Source organism: Hippopotamus amphibius, chromosome 17 (genome assembly GCF_030028045.1).
Source record: "Hippopotamus amphibius kiboko isolate mHipAmp2 chromosome 17, mHipAmp2.hap2, whole genome shotgun sequence".
In the NCBI taxonomy this organism is placed as follows: Eukaryota; Metazoa; Chordata; class Mammalia; order Artiodactyla; family Hippopotamidae; genus Hippopotamus; species Hippopotamus amphibius.
Genome location: NC_080202.1, coordinates 34,861,113 through 34,888,711, shown reverse-complemented (window position 1 = coordinate 34,888,711; position 27,599 = coordinate 34,861,113). Strand labels below are relative to the sequence as shown.

General features: G+C 41.6%; 2 protein-coding genes across 6 annotated transcripts; both read left to right on the top strand.

The window, feature by feature from the left end:
- Positions 1-8,272: 8,272 nt before the first annotated feature.
- LOC130840387 (60S ribosomal protein L17-like) lies at positions 8,273-8,889 on the top strand. The gene has a single exon (XM_057715844.1). The coding sequence runs from the start codon at positions 8,305-8,307 to the stop codon at positions 8,857-8,859; it is 555 nt and encodes a 184-aa protein (XP_057571827.1). The 5' UTR covers positions 8,273-8,304; the 3' UTR covers positions 8,860-8,889.
- A 5,302-nt stretch (positions 8,890-14,191) lies between these two features.
- Positions 14,192-26,940, top strand: NME1 (NME/NM23 nucleoside diphosphate kinase 1). 5 transcript variants are annotated; one of them, XM_057715506.1, is made up of 5 exons: positions 14,192-14,348; positions 22,055-22,184; positions 24,566-24,667; positions 26,030-26,142; positions 26,634-26,940. In XM_057715506.1, the coding sequence occupies exons 2-5, from the start codon at positions 22,059-22,061 to the stop codon at positions 26,749-26,751; spliced, it is 459 nt and encodes a 152-aa protein (XP_057571489.1). In that variant the 5' UTR covers positions 14,192-14,348; positions 22,055-22,058; the 3' UTR covers positions 26,752-26,940. The 5 variants fall into 5 exon arrangements, with proteins under 5 accessions (XP_057571489.1, XP_057571494.1, XP_057571490.1 ...); XM_057715507.1 differs by having other exon boundaries at positions 14,197-14,280; XM_057715508.1 differs by having other exon boundaries at positions 14,203-14,268.
- Positions 26,941-27,599: the final 659 nt, after the last annotated feature.

Here is a 27,599-nt window from a genome sequence, read left to right as displayed (position 1 = left end):
CAACAGCAGAATAACTGAGGCAGAAGAAAGGATAAGTGACCTGGAAAACAAAATGGTGGAAATCACTGCTGCAGAATAGAGTAGAGAAAAAAGAATGAAAAGAAGTGAAGACAGTCTAAGAGACCTCTGGGACAATGTTAAATATACCAACATTCACATTATATGGATCTTTGAAGGAGAAGAGAGAGAGAAGTGACCTGAGAAAATATTTGAAGAGATTATACTCAAAAACTTCCCTAAAATGGGAAAGCAAATAGCCACCCAAGTCCAGGAAGCACAGAGTGCCAGTCAGGATAAACCCAAGGAGAAACACACCAAGACACATAGTAATCACATTGCCAAAAATTAAGGACAAAGAAAAATTGTTAAAAGCAACAAGGGAAAAATGACAAATAACATACAAGGGAATTCCCATAAGGTTAACAGATGAGCTCTCAGCAGAAACTCTGCAAGCCAGAAGGGAGTGGCATGATATATTTGAAGTGATGAAAGGGAAGAACCTAAAACCAAGAATATTCTACCCAGCAAGGATCTCATTCAGATTTAACAGAGAAGTCAAAAGCTTTACAGACAAGCAAAAGCTAAGAGAATTCAGCACCACCAAACCAGCTCTACAACAAATGCTAAAGGAACATCTGTAAGTGGGAAACACAAAAGAAGAAAAGAATCTACAAAAACAAACCCAAAGAAATTAAGAAAATGGTAATAGGAACATACATATAGATAATTACCTTAAATGTGAATTGATTAAATGCTCCAACCAAAAGACACAGACTGGCTGAATGGATACAGAAATAAGACCTGTATATACGCTGTCTATAGGAGACCCACTACAGATCTAGGGATACATACAGACTAAAAGTGAGGGGATGGAAAAAGATATTCCATAAAAATGGAAATCAAAAGAAAGCTGGAGTAGCAATACTCATATGAGACAAAATAGACTTTATAGTAAAGCATGATACAAGAGACAAGGAAGGACACTACATAATGACACTACATAATTATCAAGAAACAAGAAAAATCTCAAATAAACAATCTAACCTTACACTTAAAGGAACTAGAGAAAGAAGAACAAACAAAACCCAAAGTTAGTAGAAGGAAAGAAATCATAATGATCAGAATAGAAATAAATGAAATAGAAACAAAGAAAACAACAGCAAAAATCAATAAAACTAAAAGCTGGGTCTTTGAGAAGATAAACAAAATTGATAAACCTTTAGACAGACTCATCAAGAAAAAGAGGGAGGGGACTCAAATCAATAAAATCAGAAATGAAAAGGGAGAAGTTACAATGGACACTTCAGAAATACAAAGCATCATAAGAGACTACCACAAGCAACTATATGCCAATAAAATGGACAATCTGGAAGAAATGGACAAATTATTAGAAAGGTTAACTTTTTAAGACTGAACCAGGAAGAAATAGAAAGTATGAGAAGACCAATCACAAGTATGAAATTGAAACTGATTAAAAATCTTCCAACAGGGGGACTTCCCTGTTGGGAGTTCCAGTGGTTGGGAGTCCACCTAACAGTGCAGGTGTCATGGGTTTGAGCCCTGGTCTGGAGGATCCCACATGCCACAGAGCAACTGGCCTGTGCTCTACAACTACTGAGACTGTGCTCTATAGTCTTTGAGCTACAACTACTGTCTGCGTGCTACAACTACTGAAGCCCATGAGACTGGAACCCATGCTATGCAACAAGAGAGGCCAACACTTCTCATTAGAAGGCCGTGCACCACAATGAAGACTGACCCTACTAGCTACAACTAGAAAAAGCCTGAGCAAAGCAGTGAGGAATGCAGCCAAAAATAAATAAATACATTTAATTAATAAAAAATCTTGCAATAGGGACTTCCCTGGTGGCTCAGTGGTTAAGAGCCCACCTGCCAATGCAGCAGACATGGATTTGATCCCTGGTCTGGGAAGATCCCACATACCATGGAGCAACAAAGCCCAAGTGTCACAAATACTGAGCCTCCGCTCTAAAGTCTGTGAGCCACAACTACTGAGCCCACGGGCTGCAACTACTGAGCCCGTGCACCTGGAGCCTGTGCTCCACAACAAGAGAAGCCACTGCAGTCAGTCTGTGCATTGCAACAAAGAGTGGACTCCACTTGCTGCAACTAGAGAAAGTCCACACGCAGCAACAAAGACCCAACACAGCCAAGAAAGAAAGAAAGAAAGAAAGAAAGAAAGAAAGAAAGAAAGAAAGAAAGAAAGAAAGAAAGAAAGAAAGGAAGGATGGAAGGAAGGAAGGAAGGAAGGAAGGAAGGAAGGAAGGAAGGAAGAAAGAAAATCTTCCAACAAACAAAAGTCCAGGACCAGATGGCTTCATAATAATAATGTTTGAATTCTATCAAACATTTAGAGAAGAGCTAATACTCATCCTTCTCAAATTCTTCCAAAAAATTGCAGAGGGGGGAACACTCCCAAACATATTCTATGAGGCCACCATCACCCTGATACCAAAACCAGACAAAAATACTACAAAAATAGAAAATTACAGACCAATATCACTGATGAACACAGACACAAAATTCCTCAACAAAATACTAGCAAATGGAATCCAACAACACATTAAAAGGATCATACACCATGATCAAGTGGGATTTACCCCAGGTATGCAAGGATTCTTCAATATAAGCACATCCAATGTGATACATCATATTAACAAATTGAAGAATAAAAACCATATGATCATCTTAATAGATTCAGAAAAAGCTTCTGATAAAATTCAATACCCATTTATGATAAAAACTCTCCAAAAGTGGGCATAGAGAGAACCTAGCTCAATATAATAAAGGCCATATAATGACAAACCCACAGCAAACACTGTTCTCAATGGTGAAAAACTGAAAACATTTCTTCTAAGATCAGGAACAAGACAAGATGTCCACTCTCACCATTATTATTCAACATAGTTTTGGAAGTCCTAACCACAGCAATCAGAGAAGAAAAAGAAATAAAAGGAATATAAATTGGAAAAGAAGAAGTAAAACCATTACTCTTTGCAGATGACATGATACTATACATTGGAAATCCTAAAGATGCCACCAGAAAACTGCTAAAGCTAATCAATGAATTTGGTAAAGTTGCAGGATACAAATTTAATGCAGAGAAATCTCTTGCATTCCTATACACTAACAGTGAAAGATCAGAAAGAGAAATCAAGGAAACAATCCTATTTATCATCACATCAAAAAGAATGTAATACCTAGGAATAAACCTAGCTAAGGAGACAAAAGATCTCTACTCTGAAAACTGAAAGACACTGATGAAAGAAATCAAAGATGACACAAAGAAATGGAGAGATATACCATGTTCTTGGATTGGAAGAATCAATATTGTGAAAATGACTATATTACACAAAGAAATCTACAGATTGAATGCAATCCCTATCAAATTACCAATGGCATTTTTTACAGAACCAGAACAAAAAAAATCTTAAAATTTGCATGGAAACCCAAAAGACCCTGAATAACCAAAGCAATCTTGAGAAACAAACAAACAAACAAACAAAAAAACGGAGCTGGAGGAATCAGACTTCTTGACTTCAGACTGTACTGCCAGCTACAGTCATCAAGACAATGTGGTACTGTCACAAAAACAGAAATATAGATTGAATGGAACAGGATAGAAAGCTCAGAAATAAACCCACGCACTAATGGTCAACTAATCTATGACAAAGGAGGCGAGGATATACAATGAAGAAAAGACAGTGTCTTTAATAAATGGTGCTGGGAAAACTAGAGAGCTTAATGTAAAAGAATGAAATTAGAACACTCCCTAACACCATACACAAAAATAAATTCAAAATCGATTAAAAACCTAAATGTAAGACCAGACACTATAAAACCCTTAGAGGAAAACATAGGAAGAATCCTCTTTGACATAAACCACAGCAAGATCTTTTTTGACCCACTTCCTAGAATAATGGAAACAAAAACAAAAATAAACAAATGGGACCTAATGAAGCTTAATAGCTTTTGCACAGCAAAGGAAACTATAAACAAGGCAAAAAGACATCCCTCAGAATGGAAGAAAATATTTGCAAATGAATCAACAGACAAAGGATTTATCTCCAAAATATACAAGCAGCTCATGCAGCTCAATATCAAAAAAACAAAAAACCCAATCCAAAAATGGGTGGAAGACCTAAATAGATATGTCTTCAAAGAAGACATACAGATTGCCAACATACACATAAAAAGCTGCTCAATGTCACTAATTACTAGAGAAATGTAAGTCAAAGCTGCAATGAGGTGTCACCTCACACTGGTTAGAATGGCCATCATCAGAAAATCTACAAACAAATAAATTCTGGGGAGGGTGTGGAGAAAAGGGAATCCTCTTACACTGCTGGTGGGAATGTAAATTGATACAACCACTATGGAGAACAGCATGGAGGTTGTTTAATAAGCTAAAAATAGAATTACCACATGACCCAGCAATCCCACTACTGGGCATATACCCAGAGAAAAACCATAATTCAAAAAGACACATGCACTCCAATATTCATTGCAGCACTAATTACAATAGTCAGGTCATGGAAGCAACCTAAATGTCCATCAACAGACGAATGGATAAAGAAGATGTGGTACATATATACAATGGAATATTACTCAGCTGTAAAAAGGAATGAAATTGAGTCATGAATGGACCTAGAGATAGTCATACACAGTGAAGTAAGTAAGAATGAGAAAAAACAAATATCATATATTAATCCATAAATGTGGAATCTAGAAAAATGGTGCAGATGGACCAGTTTGCAAGGCAGAAATAGAGACACAGATGTAGAGAACAAATATGTGGACACCAAGAGGGGAAAGTGGGGGGTGGGGGGGTGGGATGAAGTGGGAATTTTGGATTGACATATGTATACTAATATGTATAAATAGATAACTAAGAACCTGCTGGATCACACAGGGAACTCTACCAAACTTTGCTGTACAGTAGAAACTAAAACAACATTGTAAAGCAACTATACCTCAATAAAAAAATTAAAATTAAAAAAATTTTAAATATTTATAAAGGGGGGGTTCAAAAAAAGTGAGAATAATAGTGGTATGTATATCATTAAGTAGTTATTCAGATTTAAAAAGTTACCATAAGTAAAACACTTTGTACCTGGCATAGAGCAATCTTTTAATAAACATTGGTTATTATTCATTTCTGTGTAACAAATGAATGGTAAATATTGCCCATTTGTAAATATTTTATAGACCTGCAGATCACTTTTATGCAGATAATTCCCACATTCTCTCTACAGGCCTAGCATCTCTTCTGAACCCCACACAAATGTCCTCAATTGATTACTATATATTTTCTCTCTTGCATCACTTTCCATCAGATTCAACATTACACCAAACTCATCTTCCTCTTGCTGGCTCCCTCTGGACTTCCCTATTTCTGTTAATTTCATTATTGTCACAGTTTCTTAGGTGTAATAATTTTGTCACCATAGCTATAAAAATCCAAACAGCTGACACATTGTTTACTATGTGCAAAACAAATATTTATTGGATTACTTTATATAATCCTCACAACAGTCTTATGATGATTTAGCAAATATAGAAACTGAGGCTTAGTGATGTTGACTAACATAAATGGCTGAGTCAAGAATCATCCCCACATCTTTTGAAAAGAAAGCCATGTTCCTAAGCACTATCATTGCTATAATACAGTTCCTCAGTCGGTCTCTTTTCATTATACCTAGTCAATTCCTGTCAGTTTATCCTAGGAATTCTGTCATAACCATTCCTTTGACCATTTTAATCCTCATACCTTGATTATTGATGCTGTCAGCATCCTCTTAATGAGTCTCTTTGCTTCCAGCTTCTTGCTCTCCAATCTATCCTCCAAATCATAGCTAGATTCTTTGCTATCTAAAAGAGAGCTCTTTCTCTGTATCAGTATAATCTTGAATCATCTCTTCTAATCTATTTCTATCTCTGTAAAGTGAGTGAATGGCCTTGAGAGTTTTTTTTGAGTTATAGAATTTTAAGATATTTCTCATGTCATTTTCCTATCCCCATGGTGTCAATGGCTTTGCATTAATTACAGCCTAAGCTCTTAACTTAGACTAGCATTCAAGGTTTGTCACTAATCTTGGCGGTTCTATCCCCCACTGTTCAGTTGCACTTTATTAGGAATGTCTAATCAGTTTCTCAGACATTTTCTACTTTTCCCTGCTTACATCTTTACTCTTGGCTACTTTCCTGATCTTCCAGTACCTACAGACTTATTTATTTATCAATACCATCTTCTTTTTGTGGATCCAAATCCTACCTCCTCTATAAAATCTTGCCCCCACTCTATCAGAGAAGCTTAATGACCCCTTTTTGTCTCTTCACAATAGTTGATATCATTAGCACGGTTCACTAAACATTACTCCTATTATTATTTTGAGAGGTGAGGATATTTGATTAGCAGATTTCTTTTAGCAATGAGTGGGTGCAAAGCCAGTGATCTAATGTCTGATGTAGTGAATTCCCATTTTTGGAGGTTTCAAGCAGAGACTGAAACCACTTGCTAGGGTTTCTGGAGAGGGGATTGGTCCATTTGCCAGTTAAGATTACTTTCATCTTTAAATTCTCATTGTTTTCTGATTTGGTTTACAGAAACATCTACCTGTGGAAGCATGGAGGTTGTGTGTGAGGTTGAGCAAGGAATATTAGGGTGAGTCATGTAATTAGGAAGGCTTCCAGGAAGAGTTGAGACCTTCATGTTTTCTATTGCCCATCCCCCTTCTCCAGCATTTGCCTGGGCAAGACCCTCTCCACCCAATAAAGCTTAAATCATCAATTTCAAAGAACCTGACTCTAAGACATGGTCTTGCAGTCTACCAATCAACAGTATTGGAATCATCAGTCTCTCAGGATCTATCCCAGAACTTACTGAATCAGAATTTTCCTTTTAACAAATTCTCAGTGATTCATTTGTACACAGAGGTTTTAGAAGCACTAGTACAGTGGACCCCAAACACTAAAAAGGTGCTTTATGAATACTCTATTGTGCTGATATTTAATGTACCCTCTATAAAACAAAACAAAACAAAACAAAACAAAAGCTAGGAGTCTGCATCTATTTTTTTTTTCCTCTCATGCCCCACATCCTATCCATCAGCAAGATCTATGTATAGGCTTGAAACCGCACAACTGATATGGGACTCGAACCCGGCCAAAACTCAGATTGGGACTTGAACCCACAGGCTGAGACTTTTACTCAGCCAAAACTCAGATTCAGACTTGAACCCGCTGTCTTTTAATTAAAATCACTCAACTGATGTCAGGACTTACTAAAGGTCATATTCTTTATGCACGGCAGAAGGAATTCAGTGAGAGGCAAAGTGATAGGCAAGAAGTAGATTTATTAATATAGGACACTTGGGAGGTATATAAGCAGGCAGGCAAGGGAGATCTGTCCTAAGAACTAAGTGAGAAGGCAGGTTTATTTAGGGAGATACACACTCCATAGACAGGGTATGGGCCACCTCAGAAGGTGAGAGGCCCTGTGAGATATACATTTCAGAGACAGAATGTGTTCCAACTCAAAAGGTGAGTGCAGCCTGGAAATATGAGGTTAGTTTTTATGGGTAATTTCATTGACTAACAAGTGGAAGGATTATTCCGACTATTTTGGGAAGGGGTGGGGATTTCCAGAAATTGGGCAACTGCCCATTTTTTTGGCCTTTATTGTTGGCCTTGGAACTGTCATGTTGCCTGTGGGTGAGTCATTTGGCACGCTAATGCCTTACAATGAGTGTATAATGAGGCTCGAAGTTTACTGGAAGTTAAATCTTCCACCATCTTGGGCCTAGTTGGTTCGAACCAATTTATGTCAGATCCTCAATGGCTATGTCTTTCGTTAGGGGTTGTGCCCCCTTCCCTCCTGTTTCAGGCTCAACCTTAAATATATACCCTATAACTAACTACTTTTCTTTCTCTCTTTTGTCACCACTTATTGCAAACCACCACCATTTCCCACTTGGACTACTGTAAAAGGGAAGAACAAAATCTGACTCCGTTTTGGATCTGTTTCTTTTACTTTGACCTTTGCTTTTGTTCTGTCTATAGCTGTAGGCATATATAATGCCCTGCCTTGGGGGACCCTGCTCCTCTGTCTGAATGTTAAAGTGCCTTTGTTCAGCTCACAGGGAAACACCCTGACCCTGTCCACCTGTGAGTGGCTGCAGAAAAGAAAAAAATTAACACATCCCCTTCTCGGATCCCAGATTTCCACATACAGATGCTGCTCCCCCTCCTTTTCCGGCAAGCGGCCTGAGGTGACCTCTAAAAATGGTTCGTTATTCACTTGACCCAGAAAACCCCACAAAGTCATGCAAATCAAGAGGTTCAAATCTTCGCGTTCACTTTAAGAACACTCATGAAACTGCCCAGGCCATTAAGGGTATGCATATCCAAAAAGCCACCAAGTATCTGAAGGATGTCACTTTAAAGAAACAATGTGTGCCATTCTGTCGTTACAATGGTGGAGTTGGTAGGTGTGCCCAGGCCAAACAGTGGGGCTGGACACAGGGTCGGTGGCCCAAGAAGAGTGCTGAATTTTTACTGCACATGCTTAAAAATGCAGAGAGTAATGCTGAACTTAAGGGCTTAGATGTAGATTCTCTGGTCATGGAGCACATCCAGGTGAACAAAGCCCCCAAGATGCGGCGAAGGACTTACAGAGCTCATGGTCGGATTAACCCATACATGAGCTCTCCCTGCCACATTGAGATGATTCTTACTGAGAAAGAACAGATTGTTCCTAAACCAGAAGAGGAGGTTGCACAGAAGAAAAAGATATCCCAGAAGAAACTCAAGAAACAGAAACTTATGGCCCGGGAATAAATGCCACAAAAAAATAAATGCAAATGTAAAAGCAAAAAAAAAAAAAAAAAGATGCTGCTCCTTGCCTCAACACCTTGTCTTCTGATTTATTGGCCTGTCATGTGGTGAGCAGAGTGAGCTTGGACTTGGTAATGCTACTACTATAGTTTCAACCAGTTTTTCTGATTCTGTTTAGAAATTGTTAAAATTTTGAAATAATGATAGATTCATGGGGAGTTGCAAAAAAATAGGTATGAGGAAGTCCCATGTATCCTTCACCCAGTGCCTCTAATGGTAGCATCATGTATAACAATAGTACAATATAAAAGCCAGGAAATTGACATAGGTATAATCCACAGAATTTACTTGAATCTCATCAGTTTTATATGCACTCATTTTTTTTTTTGTATGTGTATAGTTCTGTGCAACTTTGTCACATGTGTAGATTTGAAACTGAGTGGGGCCCTGTGGCCCTTTTGTCCCCCATTTCTTGTAGGCAAGACTCCAGCCTCCATAACCTTCCCTGAGTTGGAAAGGGCAGATTCAAACAGTTGCTAATCAAGGGAGGAGCAGCCGAGAAACCACCTGAGGCAAGATTAAAGGGATCGGAGAGGCTCATCAAAATTAGGAGACACCACCTGAAATGAGATTAAAGGAGCACAGGCCCTACACACACCCTAATCTTGTCAGAGACCCCACCCTTGAACCACTGTTATAAAACCTTCATCAAATCCTCTGGGGTTGGGACACCCAACAGGAGCCTAGTGTGTCTCCCTTTGCCTGGCAAAGCAATAAAGGTATTTTTTTCTACTTAACTGAAAACTCTGTCTCTAAGATTTGATTCCACACCAGTGTACAGAGAGGCTGAGCTTTTGGTAACAGATTCATGTAACTGCCCCCACAATCAAGATACGGAACGATTCCGTTACCATAAGACTCTGTGCTGCCTCTTTAGAACATACACATGCCCTCTCCCCAATCACTAACTCCTGGCAACCACTAACCTATCTATAATTTTGTTATTTCAAGAACCTTAAAAAAATTATATAAATGCAGTAACATGGTAATTTTTCATGACTGGCTTTTTTCAGTCAGCCTAACTCTCTTGAGATCTGCCTAAGTTTTTGCATGTATCAGTGGTTTCTTTTTTACTGTTGTGCAGCATTGCACAGTATGGATGGACCATAGTTCTATTTTTGTTTTTGTTTCTTTTATTGGACTATAGTTGTTTTATAATGCTGTACTAGTTTTAGGTGTACAGCAAAGTGAATCATGGACATTTGGGTTGTGTCCAGTTTTGGGCTTTTACAAACAAAGCTGCTATTGTTACCTGAAAACTGGGTTCACCTCTTGGTGGGTGTCAAACCAAAAGACACAACCAAGCCAAAGAATGGGAGAAGGAAGACTATATTAATTATAGAAAGTAAGGAGAACACCAGGGATCTTTCCCAAAGCAGAGTCTCCCCAACAGCAAAACTGGGGAAGCTTTAAGCTAAGGGTATATGCATACTCTTGAAGGGGCTTGAGCAGAGGAGAATTTAGCTTAGAATTGGGACAAAGGTTGAGAGACCATGCTTTAGTTGATTGAAGTCATTAGGTTCAGTAAAGGTCAATATTGTTATTCCTTAGGTTCTGACCAGTCTGGGGTCTCAGCCAGTAGTTAACCATCCTCCACCTGGCTGGGGGCCTTAGTTCCTGCAGAACTCAAAGATATGTATTAGTTGTTATGTGTATCCCTTGAGGAAGAACTAGGACTCTTTTATTACTGAGCTATTGTTTCTTGATTGTTTTCCCTTTGTTCCTGCATTGTTTAGTCCCCTTAAGATCATTAATTACTGCCGGGTGTGGTGGTGCACGCCTGTAGTCCCAGCTACTCGGGAGGCTGAGGCAGGAGGATCGCTTGAGCCCAGGAGTTCTGGGCTGCAGTGCGCTATGCCGATCAGGTGTCCGCACTAAGTTTGGCATTAATATGGTGACCCCCCCGGGAGCAGGGGACCACCAGGTTGCCTAAGGAGGGGTGAACCGGCCCAGGTTGGAGACGGAGCAGGTCAAAACTCCTGTGCTGATCAGTAGTGGGATCGCGCCTGTGAATAGCCACTGCACTCCAGCCTGGGCAACATAGTGAGACCCTGTCTCAAAAAAGAAAAAAAAAAAAAAAAAGATCATTAATTACTGAGACCTCTTCAGGGGCAAGCACTGTGGCCAGGCTTAGATCACAAAGTGATTTAGGCCAAGAATGTCTTCTCTTAAAGTAAACAAACAAACAAACAAGGCTAGTCCTCTTTCTCTGGGGACCCCCCTACCATATCTTCTTACACTATAAACATTTGTGTACAAGTTTTTGTGTGAGCACAACATAAATAAATTTCTCTGGGATAAACACCCAAGAGTGCAATTGCTGGGTCATACATGTTAGTTTTATGAGAAACTGCCAAACTTTTCCAGAGTGGCTGTGAAACAGGAGGGAAGGGAGCAGGGCACAACATTTAAAAGAATGACATAGCCTGAGGACATGACATAAACTGATTAGAACTAAACAGGTTCAAGACGGAGGATGAGTTGACTTCCACTAGACCTTAAGCATCAGTGTATGCTCCTGCCAACAATGTATGAGTAGATCCAGTTTCTCAACCTCCTTGAGAGCATTCGTGTTGTCACTATCTTTTTTTTTAATTGTAGCCACTACATAGGTGTGTAGTGATATCTCATTGTGGTTTTAATTTGCATTTCCCTAATGGCTAATGATGCTGAATATCTTTTTCTGTGCTTATTTGCCATCTGTATATCCTCATCAGTGAACTGTCTGTTCTTGTCTTTTGCTCATTCTCTAATTGGATTGTTTTTTGAACAATTGAGTTGTAAGAATTCTCTACATAGTCTAGATACAAGGGCTGTGTTGAATATGTCGTTTGCAAATATTTTCTCCCACCCTGTAGCTTGTTTTTTCATCCTCTTATCAGGGTCTTTTGAAAAGCCAAAGGTTTTAATTTTGATAAGATCCAATTTATCAACCTTTTCCTTGTATGAATTGTGCTTTTGGTGGCAAGTCTGAAAACTCTGCCTAGCCCCTGGTCCTGAAGATTTTTTTTAATATATATATTATATATATATTTAATATTTATTTATTTGGTTGCACTGGGTCTTTGTTGTGGCATGCACTCTCCTTAGCTGTGACTCTCCAGCTCCTTAGTTGCAGCACACGGGCTCCTTAGTTGTGGTATGTGAACTCTTAGTTGCAGCATGCATGTTGGATCTAGTTCCCTGACCAGGGATCAAACCCGGGCACCTGCATTGGGAGTGTGGAGTCTTCACCACTGTGTCAGCAGGGAAGTCCCCAGTCCTGAAGATTTTTTACCACATTTCATTTTTTTTCTAAACTTTTTACAGTGTTGACTGAAAAAAACTGCACAGCCTAAAAGTTGTGAGTTAAATTTTATTTGGTGACCTTACTGAGGACTATAGCTTGCAAGACAGTCTCTAAGATAGCTCTGAGGAACTGTTCCAAAGAGGTAAGGGAGAAGCCAGGATATATAGTTTTTGTCCAAAAAAAAAAAGAAAAAGAAACATGTTCATGGAACATCAAAAGATTACTGCTAATCAATTTAGAAAACAGACTTGTCATTGCCAAGGGGGAGAAGGGTAGGGGAGGGAAGGATTGGGAGTTTGGGGTTAGCAGATGGAAACTATTATATATACATGGATAAACAACAAGGTCCTACTGTATAGCACAGGGAACTATATTCAATATCCTGTGATAAACCATAATGGAAAAGAATATGAAAAAGAACATACATATGCATAACTGAATCACTTTGCTGTACAACAGAAAGTAACACAACATTGTAAATCAACTACAGTAAATTTTTTAAAAAATTACTAATAAGAAGATGCGTTGGAAAAAATATGCTCATTTAAATTATTCTTTGATATGCATCTTATCTAGGCTCAGTATCCTATTTTTCTCCTGATTTCCCTCCCTTCCTTCCTTCCTCTCTCTCTCTTTTCCACATACTTTTACAACTACAAATCTATGATCCATTTGGAGTGAATTTTCATTAAAGATGAGAGGTTTAGGTAGAGGTTCTCCTCCCCCTTCCTCCTCCTCCCTCTTCCCCCTCCTCTCTCTTCCCCTTCCTCCTCCTTCTTTTCTTTCATTTTTTTGCCTATAGATGTCACATTGCTTCAGCACATTTGTTGAAAGTCTCCTGATTCTACTTTGTAACTTACACTATCCATTCCTCCTACAGCAGTAAGAATGATTTAAAAAAAAAAAGTGTATCAGATGATATGATACCCTGTTCAAAATCTTCCAATGGCTTCCCACCAAAACATAAACTTGCTGCTCTCTAACTGCAGTTTCTAGCACTTAATGCCCACTATAATACTGGCCCTTGGGTAATCACCAGAATTGCTCCCTCACTTCATGCAAGTCTATTCTATTGTCACCTCCTTCAATCTTTAAAGTAGTTTACTCCCTCAATCTTCTCCCCTTGCCCTGCTTTTTCTTAACAGCATTTGCATATTATGATATATTATATATTAATTTGCTCATTTGTTTATCGTTTGTCCCCATTCCCAACCCCTTAACCAGCTTCAAGAAAGTTTACTGCTATACCCCAGACCCTGAAACAGTGCCTGGCACATAGAAGGTACTTGAAGAATAATTTGCTTGACAGGCTGGAAAGAATGAGTAAATGTAAAACGAGGGCGACTGTCTACTTGTAGGTCAGGCGGTTGTTCAGACGTCATGAAAAGTGTGAGCGCCACCTCTCGGGAAGAAAATCTCAAACAAAAAAAGTGAGTCACAGAATCTTAAAGAAAAAAAAAAAATGAAAAAGGGGCTTCCCTGGTGGCGCAGTGGTTAAGAATCCACCTCCCAATTCACGGGACATGGGTTTGAGCCCTGGTCCGGGAAGATCCCACAACTAAGCCCATGCACCACAACTACTGAACGTGCCCTCTAGGGCCCGAGAGCCACAACTACTAAGCCTATGTGCTGCAACTACTGAAGTCCGCGCACCTAGGGCCCGTGCTTTGCAACAAGAGAAGTGCACCATAAGGAGTGGCCCAGCTCCGCAACTACAGAAAGCCTGTGCAGTGAAATGAAGACCCAACGCAGAAGAAAGGAAGGAAGGAAGGAAGAAAAAGAAAGAAAGAAAAGAAAGAAAAAAAAAAGATGGCGGTAGCCAATCAGAAGAGCAGGAAAAAGGTGCAGGCTAAAACACTACCGGAAGTTGAATTTTGGAAGTTGCTCCCTAGAATGACACCCGGCAGAGTGTCAGGAGGAAGCGTAGGCGAGTGGTGTTCTGCAAAATGGGCCCTCCCGCAACCGATCTGGGCAGAAGCGTTCTGCTCGGGCGGAAGCCGGGAACCGCGACGAGCCGGGCAGCGTTTCCGGTGACGGTGGCAGCAGACAGAGTTGAAGCTCAAGTAGCTGGATTGGTGATAAGGGTTGCGGGTCCTGAGAGGAAAGGGAGAGGAATAGGGTCGGAGGAGGGGGAGGTGAAGAGGTAGGATGAGTTCCGCTCTGAGAGGTGGCCAGGGGGATCAGGCGGGAGGGAAGTGCCTGTAGACAGGTGCTAACCTGTCCCCTCACGTCCCACGCCACGCGGACTCGCCTTTGTCCCTGGCTGCCTTTCCCATCAGGCCGCCACCGTAGGGTTGTGCCTTATTTGTTTTTGTCTGGCTGGGTCGGATTGAATGACAGATGTGTGTGTCAGGTGGATGTGGAGAGTTAGGGACTGTTTGCGGCTCTTTAGCTCTATTTTGCCCTGGGGAATCCATGCTTGTCTTGAGTTTCCATTGGGAGTTCTCTGCCACTTCTTGGGCTTTGTCACTTTTTCTTGGAGGTGCAGGGTGATTATCATTTAAGGCATTTTCTTTGCTCTTGTTGAGTGGTAGGCCCTATGGCTAGGTACCAGGGATGGACACAGAAGTAAACCACATTTGCACACAGGCAGCAAGCCAGTGGAGAGACAGATGAACAGAAAATTCAAATATATTGTTAAGGTGCTGTAATAAGAGGTAAACTAAAGTACAGGAAGATAGGTGGTGCAGCTAGTCACAGAGGAATTGTCTTTCAAAGTGAGGGGACTCCTTTCTCATCTTGTGGAGATAGAGCCGGTCCTGAGCCCAGTCTTCTCTGTAAAAAGAAAGGTCTGGAATAGATACTTCTCTAGTCTTTTTCCAGCATGATTTCGCATATCACTCATAGCTATAGTTCTCTCACAATCCACCGTTTATTGGTTAGTCAGAATATTCATTACATCTCATGATATAGCATAGGTTGCATAGGGTTGGGAATCTGGATTTTGGTCCTCATTTGGGTGCTCTAAATCTGTTTCCTCATTTGTAAAAGAAGGGGATTGTAATGAAATAATGTCTAAAACCCCTTGTAGTTCTAGTAACATGACTGTGGCAGGAGGTCAAACTATATTTCAGACTGCCCTGTACCAGATATCACTTTCATATTATCACTGTAGTTTCCCTTATCTGGATAATTGAGAAAGATGTCTTTTTTTGTTTTGTTTTAAATATATCCCCTGCCTTAGTTCTCCAGTATTGGCTACATGGTAGATGCTTATATTAGTTCAAAAACTGGCTCCTGTGCACAGAAGGAAAGGAGATTCTGAAAAAAGGCAGACCACTCCAGATTGGTAGGTGGCAGGTGTAATGAGCAGTGAAGCTTGAGGCCTGTCTTGGGTGGTTGCAAAACGAGTAGATCTCTGCTCTTGCCCACCAGAGTTTTAAAAGTATACATAGAGGCCTTAACTAGGTACAGTCACATGTTCAGTTCAGATGGTCTCAACAACACCTTACTCTCTCAAGGCTGCGTCCTTCGAATAGCCCCTACTGTGGGGACAGTAGGCAGAGTGTACATTCCAATGACAGGGGCAGGGGTGAGGAGCCTCCAATTGCTGGGTCCAGCTGGAGGGTCAGCTGATAGTCATGACCTCTTCCAATACTCCACCCCTTGTGGCTGGCTCTTACAATTTCACCCCGCCCCCCCCCCACCTCCCCCTTCTGCGGGGTCAGCAGTGTGCCCTGAGAGGTCAGCAAGGGGTTCTGCCAGCATGGAGGTGGCTTGTTTGACTACAGTGGAGGCAGATGCCACAGCAACAATATAGAGGCACATGAAAGAGAAAACACAGATTAAGATGATTCCCAAAATAAGTAGCAGTTTCCTCCATGAAGAGCCCCAAAATCCAAGCCATTGATCTCCTGTGTCCCTTTATGAGGCAGTAATAATGTCCAAGCCTATTATGTTTTGGAAGAGAGCTTTTCTCATTAAAGATATTTCAGTGTTTGGTAAAGACTGGCTTCGCAGGCTGTCATTTAAAGCTTGCTGGGTGAACTTAGTAAGTAACGGCTTCTCTGTGTGCTATAATGTCCTCCAGGCCAATGGAGGGGACAGAGATGGTGGCTAAATGATTGTACTAGTAGAAAACAGAATGTGCCCATCTGGCCTGGAGGAGAGGGAGGTTGGTGGCTTTAGGAACTTGACCTGGTTGTACATACTGTACATATTGGCTGGGGCAAGCAGCACTGTTAAGCATGAGGAGGTGGACTGGGGGCGGGATGTGCCAGGCCAGGAATCCCACCTTCTCCCCTCTTTCAGAGGTGCGTGTTTCATTCCAGGTATAGCACATTTTAACAGTCTGGCTTGCAGTAGAAAAGCAGGATCCCAGTGGAGATTGAGTAATTCTCCCTCACCCATCCCGGTGAGACATTCCATTGCAAATTCTAGTAGATAACTCCTTTCCCAGGTATGATGGGGCCTGGTGTTCTCAGCAGTGTAGCACATTGATCCACAGAGAAAGTTGTTGCAGTGGCTGTTTTCCAAAACTTCCTTACTTATATGGCATTTAGTGTCTTGTCAGGGGCCCCCAGTCTGCATTTAGGGCCATTGGTTCTACTGGTTGATCATTCAAACATATCAAAATCTGGAACAGTACTTTAGTCCACCTGGCCAAGGTGGTTTTACCTTAGTAATTTAATCTACTGCTTTACTATTCCATTTTTCATTTCTGCCAGTCCTCCTGCCTGTGGGTTATAGGGGAGATGGAACTTCCATTCGATGTCATGTTCTTTTGCCCAGTTTTGCACATTATGACCTTTGAAATATGACCCCCGATCACTGTCTATTCGACAAAGGTATCCATACATGGTCTTAGCTTCTCTAATCCCCTGATGGTGGCAGCCTGGTTTGTGAGGCAACAGGGGACAAGCTTGGGTTAGGCCAGATGTAGTGGCCACACAAACCAGGGCATATTTAGAACCCTCACTAGGAGGAAGGGGGCCAGTATAATCAATGGGCTAATTCCACATCAGTTGGGAGCTCTGGTGGGTGGTCCCAGACTCCTTTGGCAGTTGACTGGGTTTTTTTTTTTTTTTTTAAATAAACTTTATTTATTTATTTATTGGCTGTGTTGTGTCTTTGTTGCTGCACACGGGCTTTTCCTAGTTGTGGCAAGCAGGGGCCACTCCTCATTGTGGTGCATGGGCTCCTCATTGCGGTGGCTTCTCTTGTGGAGCACAGGCTCTAGGCACATCGGCTTCAGTAGGTGCAGCACACAGGCTCAATAGTTGTGGCTCACAGGCTCTAGAGCACAGGCTCAGTAGTTTTGGCGCACGGGCTTAGTTGCTTTGTGGCATGTGGGATCTTCCTGGAGCAGCGATCGAACCCATGTCCCCTGCATTGGCAGGTGGATTGTTAACCACTGCACCATCTAGGAAGTCCGTTGGGTGTGGTTTAGAACACAAAGGACATGCTATTACTGCATTAATTGAGTCACTGTATTTCAAGGGCTATCCAGCATCCTTGGCGATTCATCATCCCCTCAGGCACTTCAGTGTTCCTGCTTCCTATGCACCCAAGTGTCCATTGCTAGGACTCATTTCTGAACTAGGGCATCAGCAGCTTCCTGATTGCCAGAGGATGTCAGTGCCTTATGAGCCAGGGCGTGGAAGACAGTGAGGACTGCCTCAGGCTCTTGCAGGTGAACCCGAATGTCTTTCTGCATATCCAGACCCCACAAGGCTTATTTATCATCATCCCCCTCTTCTCTTTCCATTGTCCAAGCCATAAGTTCAATCCCATTAGAATAGCCCAACTGTCAGTGCAAAGGGTTAGTGGCCAGGGCTCACCAGCCCACTGGAAGCTACAGTTTGTTCCTCTTCCCAGGCATGTGTATACCAGGCATCAGTGGGAATTTCCCTCACTCCCTCTCTATGGGCCGATGTAGGAACCAGGGCAGGACATTTGGAGGATCTACATTCTCTACAGGGCCTAGGAGCACCCACATTTCTATACAGTGGGCTGGTGGTAGGGTGTTCCTCTGCTGTAAATAGATGCGTCATTTAGTCAGTGTGGGGGTTTGAGCCATGGCAGAGGTGGGTAGATGGAATATATTCTTAATAACCCCTTCAAAGGAAGGGAAGTTCTTACCATGGTGTGCTGTTCCCTTGTGAGAGGCTGTGTACACTGCTAGAAGTTGTTGCTCTGTGGGGTATATTGGGTTTCTGCCCCCTTCCAGAGCTGGAACCAAAATCCTAGGGGTATTCTCCTGTTGTCTCTGCCACAGTGCCCAACTCAGATCTTCTGGAGTAACAGATATGTCTAACTCAAATGGTAGCCTGGCTTGGGAGATGCCCAGAACTTTAATTTGCTTCACTAGTATTTTTGCCATCTCAAAGTCTTGCTGCTCTTATCCCCAGTCCCATGTATGCCCTCTCTTTATAAGGGGGTATGAGGAATGGAGGCACTGTGCCAAATGGTGAATCAAAGTCCTCCAAAGCTTCCAAATTCCTACAAAGGCTTGTACCTCTTTCCATTCTTAGGGGTTGAATAGTCTTGTACATTATTAATGACAGCTTCTGGGACAACTTGAATCTTACCTAACCAAAGGACCACCAAAAACTTTACTGTGGTGCCTGGGCCTTGCATTTGGTTTTTTTTGTTTTTTTTGTTTGTTTGTTTTTTGGGCCTTGCATTTTATCTGGATTCACTGCCTATCCTCTCCCTCACAGAGTGTCCTACAGCAGGGGCAAGTCTTCACATGTTAACATTATATCATCAATGTAATGACCCTGAAGTGGGGAAGGGGTACAGGCACGGGTCTTGAGCTATCATCCCATCTCGTGTGGTGGGGCTGTGCAGGTAGCCATGGGAAGGTCCTTGAAATGTCCATTACTGCCCTTCTCATATGAAGGCAAAGTAATCATAGTTATCAGAAACTTATGCTTGTCAAAGTTTTTCCAGAAATCTCCTTGAAGACAAAGCACTTTTGCAGGAAGAGTTTTGCAAAAGCATCAGAGTAAAACAATGATTGTAAATGACTAAATACTTAAAAAATTTTTTTTTAAAATTTATCTGATTGCACCTGGTCTTAGTTGTGGCTCGCCAGCTCCTTAGTTGCAGCACATGGGCTCCTTAGTTGCGGCTCCAGGGCTCCTTAGTTGTGGCTCATTGGCTCCTTAGTTGCAGCAGGTCGGCTCTTTAGTTGTAGCATGAAAACTTAGTTGTGGCATGCATGTGGGATCTAGTTCCCTGACCATGGGTCAAACTTGGGGCCTCCCCCACTTTGGGAGTGCAGAGTCCCATCCACTGCGCCACCAGGGAAGTCCCAACAAAAGACTTTAAAATGGCCATGGTTAAAGATCCAATGAGAGTTCATTCTAATACAGTTGACAAAGGAATTTGATTGATTTTGTGACATACATTTTAAAGTAATAACTGATAACATTATATCAGAACATATCAGATTTTTAGGAATTTCATACAAATATATACCAAAGAAAGTTTGACATCACTTTTTATTTGCAGTGTTTCCCATAAAATTTAATATATCAAATAGGCTAATTAGTTTGATATCTCTCTTTTATAAGGAAAGAAAATACAGCTTTTGAGATGTTCCAGGGGCCCTCTGGAAAATCCCAAATTTAGTTCTAGGTCAGCAAAACTTTATTTAGAATTAGATTTTGGGGGAGCTTGTCAAAAATACCAAAAGGTTTTAAAACACTTGATTAAATAGGATCTTAGGTCACTGTGAAACAAAATTTAGTTATCTATTTAATTTAAGTGACACAGACTCCAAAGGCAAATATAGAAAATTACATAATTGTAAGAAAAAAACTTAGCTCTTTTAACGAAGACTCAGTTTTCTTAAGTAATTGAAGATGTGATAAAGACAACATGAGGCACAAGAAATTATTTTGATAAAACAGAATCTTTTTTTCTAGGTAAGTTACTCAAAAAGTAAAGAAAAACCTCTTACAATCCCATAAGGAACAGACCAGTAGTCCAACAAAACTTTGTCCTTTGAACAGATGAAGGAACATTGTTTCAGCTTTACATAAATACACTATAGATATCAAAGCTTATTTTCTTTAGCCCAACTAAATTGAGCTTTTTCAAATTAATTTTGACAATACTCTCTGAAGATAGAAAAACATCACCTATGTATAACATACATCCATAGACATACGAACACACAGACAGACACAAACAGAGAATCCATAGCTTTCTCTCCAAAACTTTAGCCATGAATCAGGTATCCACTCACATGGCTGAAGCCTTTTACTAATATTCGTGGTGAAGACAAAAAATTTGGGAATTCCCTGGTGGTCCAGTGGTTAGGACTCTGCATTTTCCACTGCAAGGGGCATGGGTTTGATCCCTGGTTGGAGAACTAAGATCCCCTGAAACCACACAGCACCACCAAAAAAATTTTTTTTGGACTTGCGCTTGATGAATAATCTTATGGAAGCTGTGGACTAGATTTTGTGTGAGGGTGCTCCTATAACAGTCTGTGTTTTCACCCTTCCCTCACTTTTCTTCAGTTTGTGGGCAATGTTTTAGTTATCTCCCGTGATGTTTACATTTCAAAGACATGGTAAGATTTACAACTTCAAGGGCCAGAGAAAGAATGCAAGTTTTCTCTTAGGAGTTTTGGGGTGTATTTCTCTATTCTCAGAAGTCTAGGGTAATTACTGTTTCAAGTTTTTCTTTGTATTAGGGGTTGGACAGCGTGGGGCACTTCATCTGATTCATTGTCAATCACCACAACATCCTCCTCTTTGTGCTCCTTACTTTCCCAGGGATTCTGTCTCTTAGTGTCCTAATCAGGCTTTGTCACAGTGCTTGGACATTAATCTGCAGCAGCTTGTGCTCTCCTAGCTTTGCAACATGACAAGCTAAGGTCTCCAACTTATTATGCTGCTCTCTCATCCTTGTCTGCTGGCCCCAGAGCTGGCAGAGCAGTGGATACCTGCATGTTCTTCTCTAACTTCAGCTCTTCTTCCAACTGTCTAACTCAAGTTTCAGCCTCTAGTGCATCTGTGGCTAGTGGCCTGCCCACAGTAGAGGCCAGTGCACTGTGGCAGCCATTCATTTCCCTTCTTTGCTGCTCTGTGTAGTTTCTCTAACAAATGCATTAAAGCAGCCAGTGGTTTCAGGGCATCCTTGTTCTCATGTCATGGTCCACAAGCATCAAATATGCAGGCCACCCTCCCCACATAGAGGTCGATGTTCATCTTGGGATTTCCCCCAGGGATGCCTCTTTCCCAAGGCCGATTTCTTCAGTCTCCTGGCTGGTTCACCAATTGTTAGTTCACAAACTGGGCCCTGTACAGAGAGGGCGAGGAGAGACCAAAGAATGAGGCAGACCCTCCAGTTGGAAGGTGGTGATTTAATAAGCAAGGGAACATACATATGAGGCTTGTCTTGGCTGGCTGAATTGTACCCACCTACCAGAATCTTAAGGTTTATATAGTTTGTATAATTTAACTGGGTTCAGTCACATGTTCAGTCCAGATGGTCTCAACACCTTACTCTCTCAAGGCTGTGTCCTTGGGATGGCTCCTACTGTGGGAACAGTGTATAGAATGTGTATTCCAAGGACAGGAAGGGGGTGAGGAGACTCATTGCCTGGGCCCAAGTTGAGGGTGAACTGGTAGTCATGTCCTCTTGACATGACAATAGCAGCTTATTAAATAAATTGAGATAGAAATTATAGCCCCTGATTTTGGACCCTTCCCCACTCTAGGATATTAGTTCATAGATGAGGGGACTGAGGAGGAATTAGGATTTTACTAGAGAGTCCTGCAGTTGACGTGAGAGATTTAAACCAGCTTTATGGGGTAATCCGCTTGAGAAGGATAATGATGTAAGCAGGATATTCAGTGTTGTTTCATCCCTCCACCTGTCAATCCCCAGGACAATGGCCAACAGCGAGTGCACCTTCATTGCTATCAAGCCTGATGGAGTCCAGCGTGGTCTCGTGGGAGAGATCATCAAGCGTTTTGAGCAGAAGGGATTCCGTCTTGTTGCCATGAAATTCATGCAGGTAAGTGGACTTCATTCTTGCTATTTCCATTATTTCATAGAAATAGGGGAGCATTGTAGGTCAGCCTCTCTGTTTCTCCCTTCAACTTGTTTCAGACTTCTCCATTTAGGGTGAACACTAATGTCCTAAAACCTGGAAACTCCTCGGTGGCATCTGCGCTGAGTCTTGGAACAAAGCAAGTTATTTGGGACTTTTGGAAGTAGCCACCCTTTTCTCTTGGCAATGCAGAGTTCCATGTATTACTGCAGTATTGTGATTTCTGACTCCAAGCCCTGGGCATGTTTGTGCTGCTGATCTTGAGCTTCCTGAGCAGATAATTCCCCCCCGCCCCCACCCTCTGTCCACATCATTTAAGGCAAGTTTTTTTTCAGCAAGGAAGTCTTTCTATCATTGTTTGCCACCTGCCTAGTGTCTAGCATACATTAGGTGCCATCAGGGCATGTAGGGGAAAGTTGTGATTTTGCCCTTGGGGAGGCCCATCTGAAACAGCAGAGAGCAGACACACTTGCAAGATATCTACAAAGCAATAATTAAAAAAATGCAAAGGATTGATTGGCCAAGAACCCACCTTCAAACAGACCTGGGAAATAAGAATTTAAATTCTCAAAGCAAATACATTAGGAGATAATCTTTTTTCCTATTAAGAGTCAACTTTTAATGAATGAATCAGAAAAAAAAGGGGAGGTGGTCAACTTTGGACTTTCCCAGTGCATTTTATTTTATTTTTTGGCCATGCTGCGCAGCTTGTGGGATCTTAGTTCCCCGACCAGGGATCAAACCTTGGCCCTATCAGTAAAAACACCGAGTTCTAACCACTGGGTCACCAGGAAATTCCCCTCCTAGTGCATTTTAAATTTAGTTTGATTTGCATTTTAGTTCCTATGTAATGTTTTAGAAAAACTGTGTTAATATAAAAGGGAGTAGACTGCTGTTAATGCTGAGGGGAGAGCGTGATAGAATGATTAGAGCCAGGAATTGGACAAGCAGTGCTTTCCAGAGAGTTTGTGTATTAAATTAGGTTTTGAAAGTAAAGTGAAATCTAAGTATTGTTGATCAGATATTTACCTTGTGCTGGGCCTATGTGTTTTTTCATCTAGCTCTCATGACAACCCAGGGGGGTATTTATTCCTCTTCCCGTGGTTGTTAGTGGCAAGGATGCTGCATCTCGGAGATGTTAAATCATGTGTGGTTACCCAGTCAGTGATGCAGCTGGGATTTTAACCCAGGTCTCTCTGACCCCTAAGTGCATACATTTTGACTTTACACTGATTTTGCTATCAATGGCATGGATCTGGTGGGAAGAGGGAATGGGAAGAGGGATAGTTGCCTTGAGCCTAAAGGGTTATTTAAATCTGATGTGGAGGGAGGTGAGGGAAAACTTGAGCCACCTCCCCACCTGCCTCCCCCCCCCCAAAAAAAAAGCCTGTGACCTGTTTTGCAGGGTGAAGATAATCAGAACCAACTAATAGAATTAAAAGAGTGTTCTGGTAAGGGAAGGTCATCAGTGTGTTAGGAGAGTTCCACAAGTCTTCCATTTGGATTGAAAGGGATGGGTCAAGGTGAACACTAACACGGAGTGATGACGTGGTTGTGTAATTTTACTTTGGCAAGTGAAAATCAACTGGGGTTTGAACAATAGGATGTGCTTTTTGGCAGCAAAACCCAACATTTGTGTGTATCACTGAAGTGTGTAGTATGCTGTATGATGTAGTACCAGAGACCTGGGAAAACTAAGGAACCTCATTAGACATTTAAGCATGTATATGGTGGCGAGGACAGAACACAGCTGAGTCAAGTTGGCATTGCTAAGCAGATGGTTTGTTCTCTAGCTAACTTGGTTTGTTCCCAGATAGCAGCCTTGCAATGTAAAAGATTCTAATTCATTCTTCACTAAAATTACTTACTGCTAGATGTCATGTACTTTTGGGTGGTTTGCAAATACCTGTGGAAATTGCATGGTCACCACACTGGGCCTTTATTCTCTGAATAAATGTGAAGAGAAGTGGCCTGGTTCAGTTTGCTTCTCATGCAATGCTGAGACCACCTCTCTGTAACATTTTAGTTGAGGCTGGCTTGGGAATAGAAATTCATTGTATTGTTATTTTTCCTGTCTAAAATACCATGGCTGGATTCAGTTCTAATGTTCTGTAATTTTATGCTGATCCATCAAGGACAATCGGGGGGAAACTGGTACAGAGCTAAAGCACTTTTAGTCTCTATCACTTCTTCCCTCTGATAAAGTCGAGTCAATTGGGTTATAATAGAACAAGTGAGCTGAGAGCTCACGTTTTAAATAGCAGGAAGGGTAAGTGGGAAATAACTAAATTACTGGTTCTTAGATAATTTGGGGATCAAGTCTCATTCTGTATCTTGTGGGATAGGCTTCTGAAGACCTTCTCAAGGAGCACTATATTGACCTGAAGGACCGTCCATTCTTTGCTGGCCTGGTGAAATACATGCACTCAGGGCCAGTGGTTGCCATGGTGAGTGTACATGTGTGGGATGTTGATGTGAATGACTCGGGAGCGAAGAGTGAATATTGTGATTCCTGCTTCTAATGCCAGGTCCTCATTGATGCAGAGGATACTGAAGCTGAGGCATTGGACACAGGATATGAGGCAGCTCTCTGGCTCACCAAACACAACATACATTTGCTTACCTAACTGAAGACTCACATCTGGGAGAGATCAGGAGAAATATGCTTGGTTGTAAGCTCCTGGAGGGCAGGGAGACTGTGTCTTGTTTGTTGCAGTAATTCTCTGAGTGTGTATTAGTTGTCATCTTTGTGCCAGCCTCTTTTTCAGACACTGGGGATACAATCATGAATAAGACAAAATAGGTAACTGTTTTCATAGCTTTCCTTGCCTACATATCCTGAAAAGGGAGGATGGACAGATAATAAAGAAACCAAAAAACATATATATATCAGCTAATGATTAGTGATATGCACAGAAATGAAACAGGATGATGTGATAGCAAGTGACCACCTTAGTTTGGGTGGTCAAGAAACTTGATTTTCAAGCTGATATCTCTATAAGAAGGAGCTGGCAAAGCACAAATTCACAGTGAAGAGCATTCTCAACCAAGAAAATAGCACGTGCAAAGGACTTGGGGTGGGGGACTATTTGAAGTACAAAAAGATGTTTGGAGTAGCTGAAGCCTGGTGGGTGAAAGGGAAGTTTGGGTGAGATTAATTCAGAGGTACAGGCAGAGGCCAGGTTATGTAGGGCTGTCTTGGTGCTGTACTTCATGAGTGCTGGAAAGCTATGGGAGGTTTTCACACTTGGTGTTGGGGTTTTTTTTTTTTTTTTTTTTTTTTTTGGCTGCGTTGGGTCTTCATTGCTGTGCACGGGCTTTTCTGTAGTTGCAGCAAGTGGGGGCTACTCTTCGTTGCAGTGTGCTGGCTTTTCATTGCGGTGGCTTCCCTTGTTGTAGAACAGGGGCTCTAGGCATGCAGGCTTAGGCCCTAGGGTGCGTGGGCTTCAGTAGTTGTGGCGCACAGGTTTAATGGCTTTGCAGCATGTGGGATCTTCCTGGACCAGGGATTGAACCCATCTCCCCTGCATTGGCAGGCAGATTCTTAACCACTGCACCACTAGGGATGTCCCCACTTGGTGTTTTAAAAAGGCTATTCTGGGCTGCTGTGTCAAGAATAGTTTGTAGAAAGGCAAGAGGAGGGCAGGGAGACCAGTATTCCCAGTGCTGGAACACTTAGATGCCCCATAAATATTTGTTCAATGAATGAATATCATTTTGAGGGGGCTTTTTCTTTTTTTGAATGAATAGTTTTCAGATTTTCTGCTGAGATTGGTTTTCTTCCTTTCTTTCTTCCTTTGTCCTTGGAGGTCTGGCAGGGGCTAAATGTTGTGAAGACAGGTCGAGTAATGCTTGGGGAGACCAACCCTGCAGACTCCAAGCCTGGGACCATCCGTGGGGACTTTTGCATCCAAGTTGGCAGGTGGGAATTCATGCATTTTACTCTATTCTAAAATCCAAGTTAAGTGCCACAAGAATTTGGGTTTCTGAAGCTGAGGGTAGACCTGATACCATATACAGATCAATTTGTAATCAGTTTTATTGTTTTCCTCTTTCTTAATTGGTGTTTGGCTTTGCAGGCCCTCTGCCTTTGGTCATCAGCATCACTATGGTTGTGCCTCTGTTGTGAAAGTAGAACCTGGTACAATGCACTTTCCCAGCCAGAGTCCTTCCTGAAGGCTCCCACTGCTTGTATCAGTGTTGCTAGGAGGGCTGGATGTGGGGAGGGCATTCTTTATCCTTACATTAATGGCAGTCATGAGTTTTTCCTTTTGACATGGAATAATGTACATGAAGCTTTGTTATTTTTCTGCTCCGGTGGCTGTAGGCTTTCTGGCCATGGGAATGAGGGGAGCTTCTGGGCAGTTTAATCTTTCTGGTCTTGGTAATGTGGCCATCTCTTTCCCCATCCAGAAACATTATCCATGGCAGTGATTCCATGGAGAGTGCGGAGAAGGAGATTGGCTTGTGGTTTCACCCTGAGGAACTGGTGAATTACAAGAGCTGTGCTCAGAACTGGATCTATGAGTAACATGGAAGCAGACCACAATGCTTGTCCCATGCCTGTTCCCTTCCCTCCCGTGGGCAGGGGCCAGGCCATAGCAAATCTATTTATTTCTGAGAAGGAGCTTTTCATCTGGAGGGAAACTCTTGGAGCTGTGGATGCTCTCTGTACAATGTTATGTGATATTATCAGATTAAAATGTTTCATCTCAAGGAAGGAGTCATTGAGTAAGTTACTTTGTATTGTTGTATTGCTTTGTATTGTTTTTTCTTTTTCATGTACTCTGGCTAACCTAAGCTAATAGAGAGTGTAAATACTATATAAATTATTTATATTGGCCTAAGAGATCACATATACACACACATTCTGTGCCTGTCCCTCACTTCCCCCTGCATTCCATTCACTCTTGCCACTGAGTCAGTCAACAGCTATCTGTCAGGGATCTGCTAGGTTGCCAAGACTTTCCTATGTGTCAAAGGTTCACTGGAAATAAAAGATATCCTTCCTGCTCTGGAGAAGCTCTCAGGGATTCAGTGGTTGGGGGAATGTGAGAAGTTGTAACTATTCCAAAACAGAAAAGCTGTGTGGATAGTGGGCCTGAATTTCTGGGATGACCTCAAAAGAAGCAGGAGATATCATTTAAGTAGTTTTGATTTGTTAGGATATTGATTTGGTTGCTTTAACAGAGACAAGATGGAAATTTACTAATTATTTATTTAAAAGTTCAAACTGGAGATCTAATGTAGATCACTGTGACTATAGTTAACAATACAGTACTGTATATTTGAAATTTGCTAAGAGGGTAGATCTGTGTTCTCACCACAAAAAGAAAGTAAGAAAGAAAGAAAGGGAGAGAGAGACAGAGAGACAGAGAG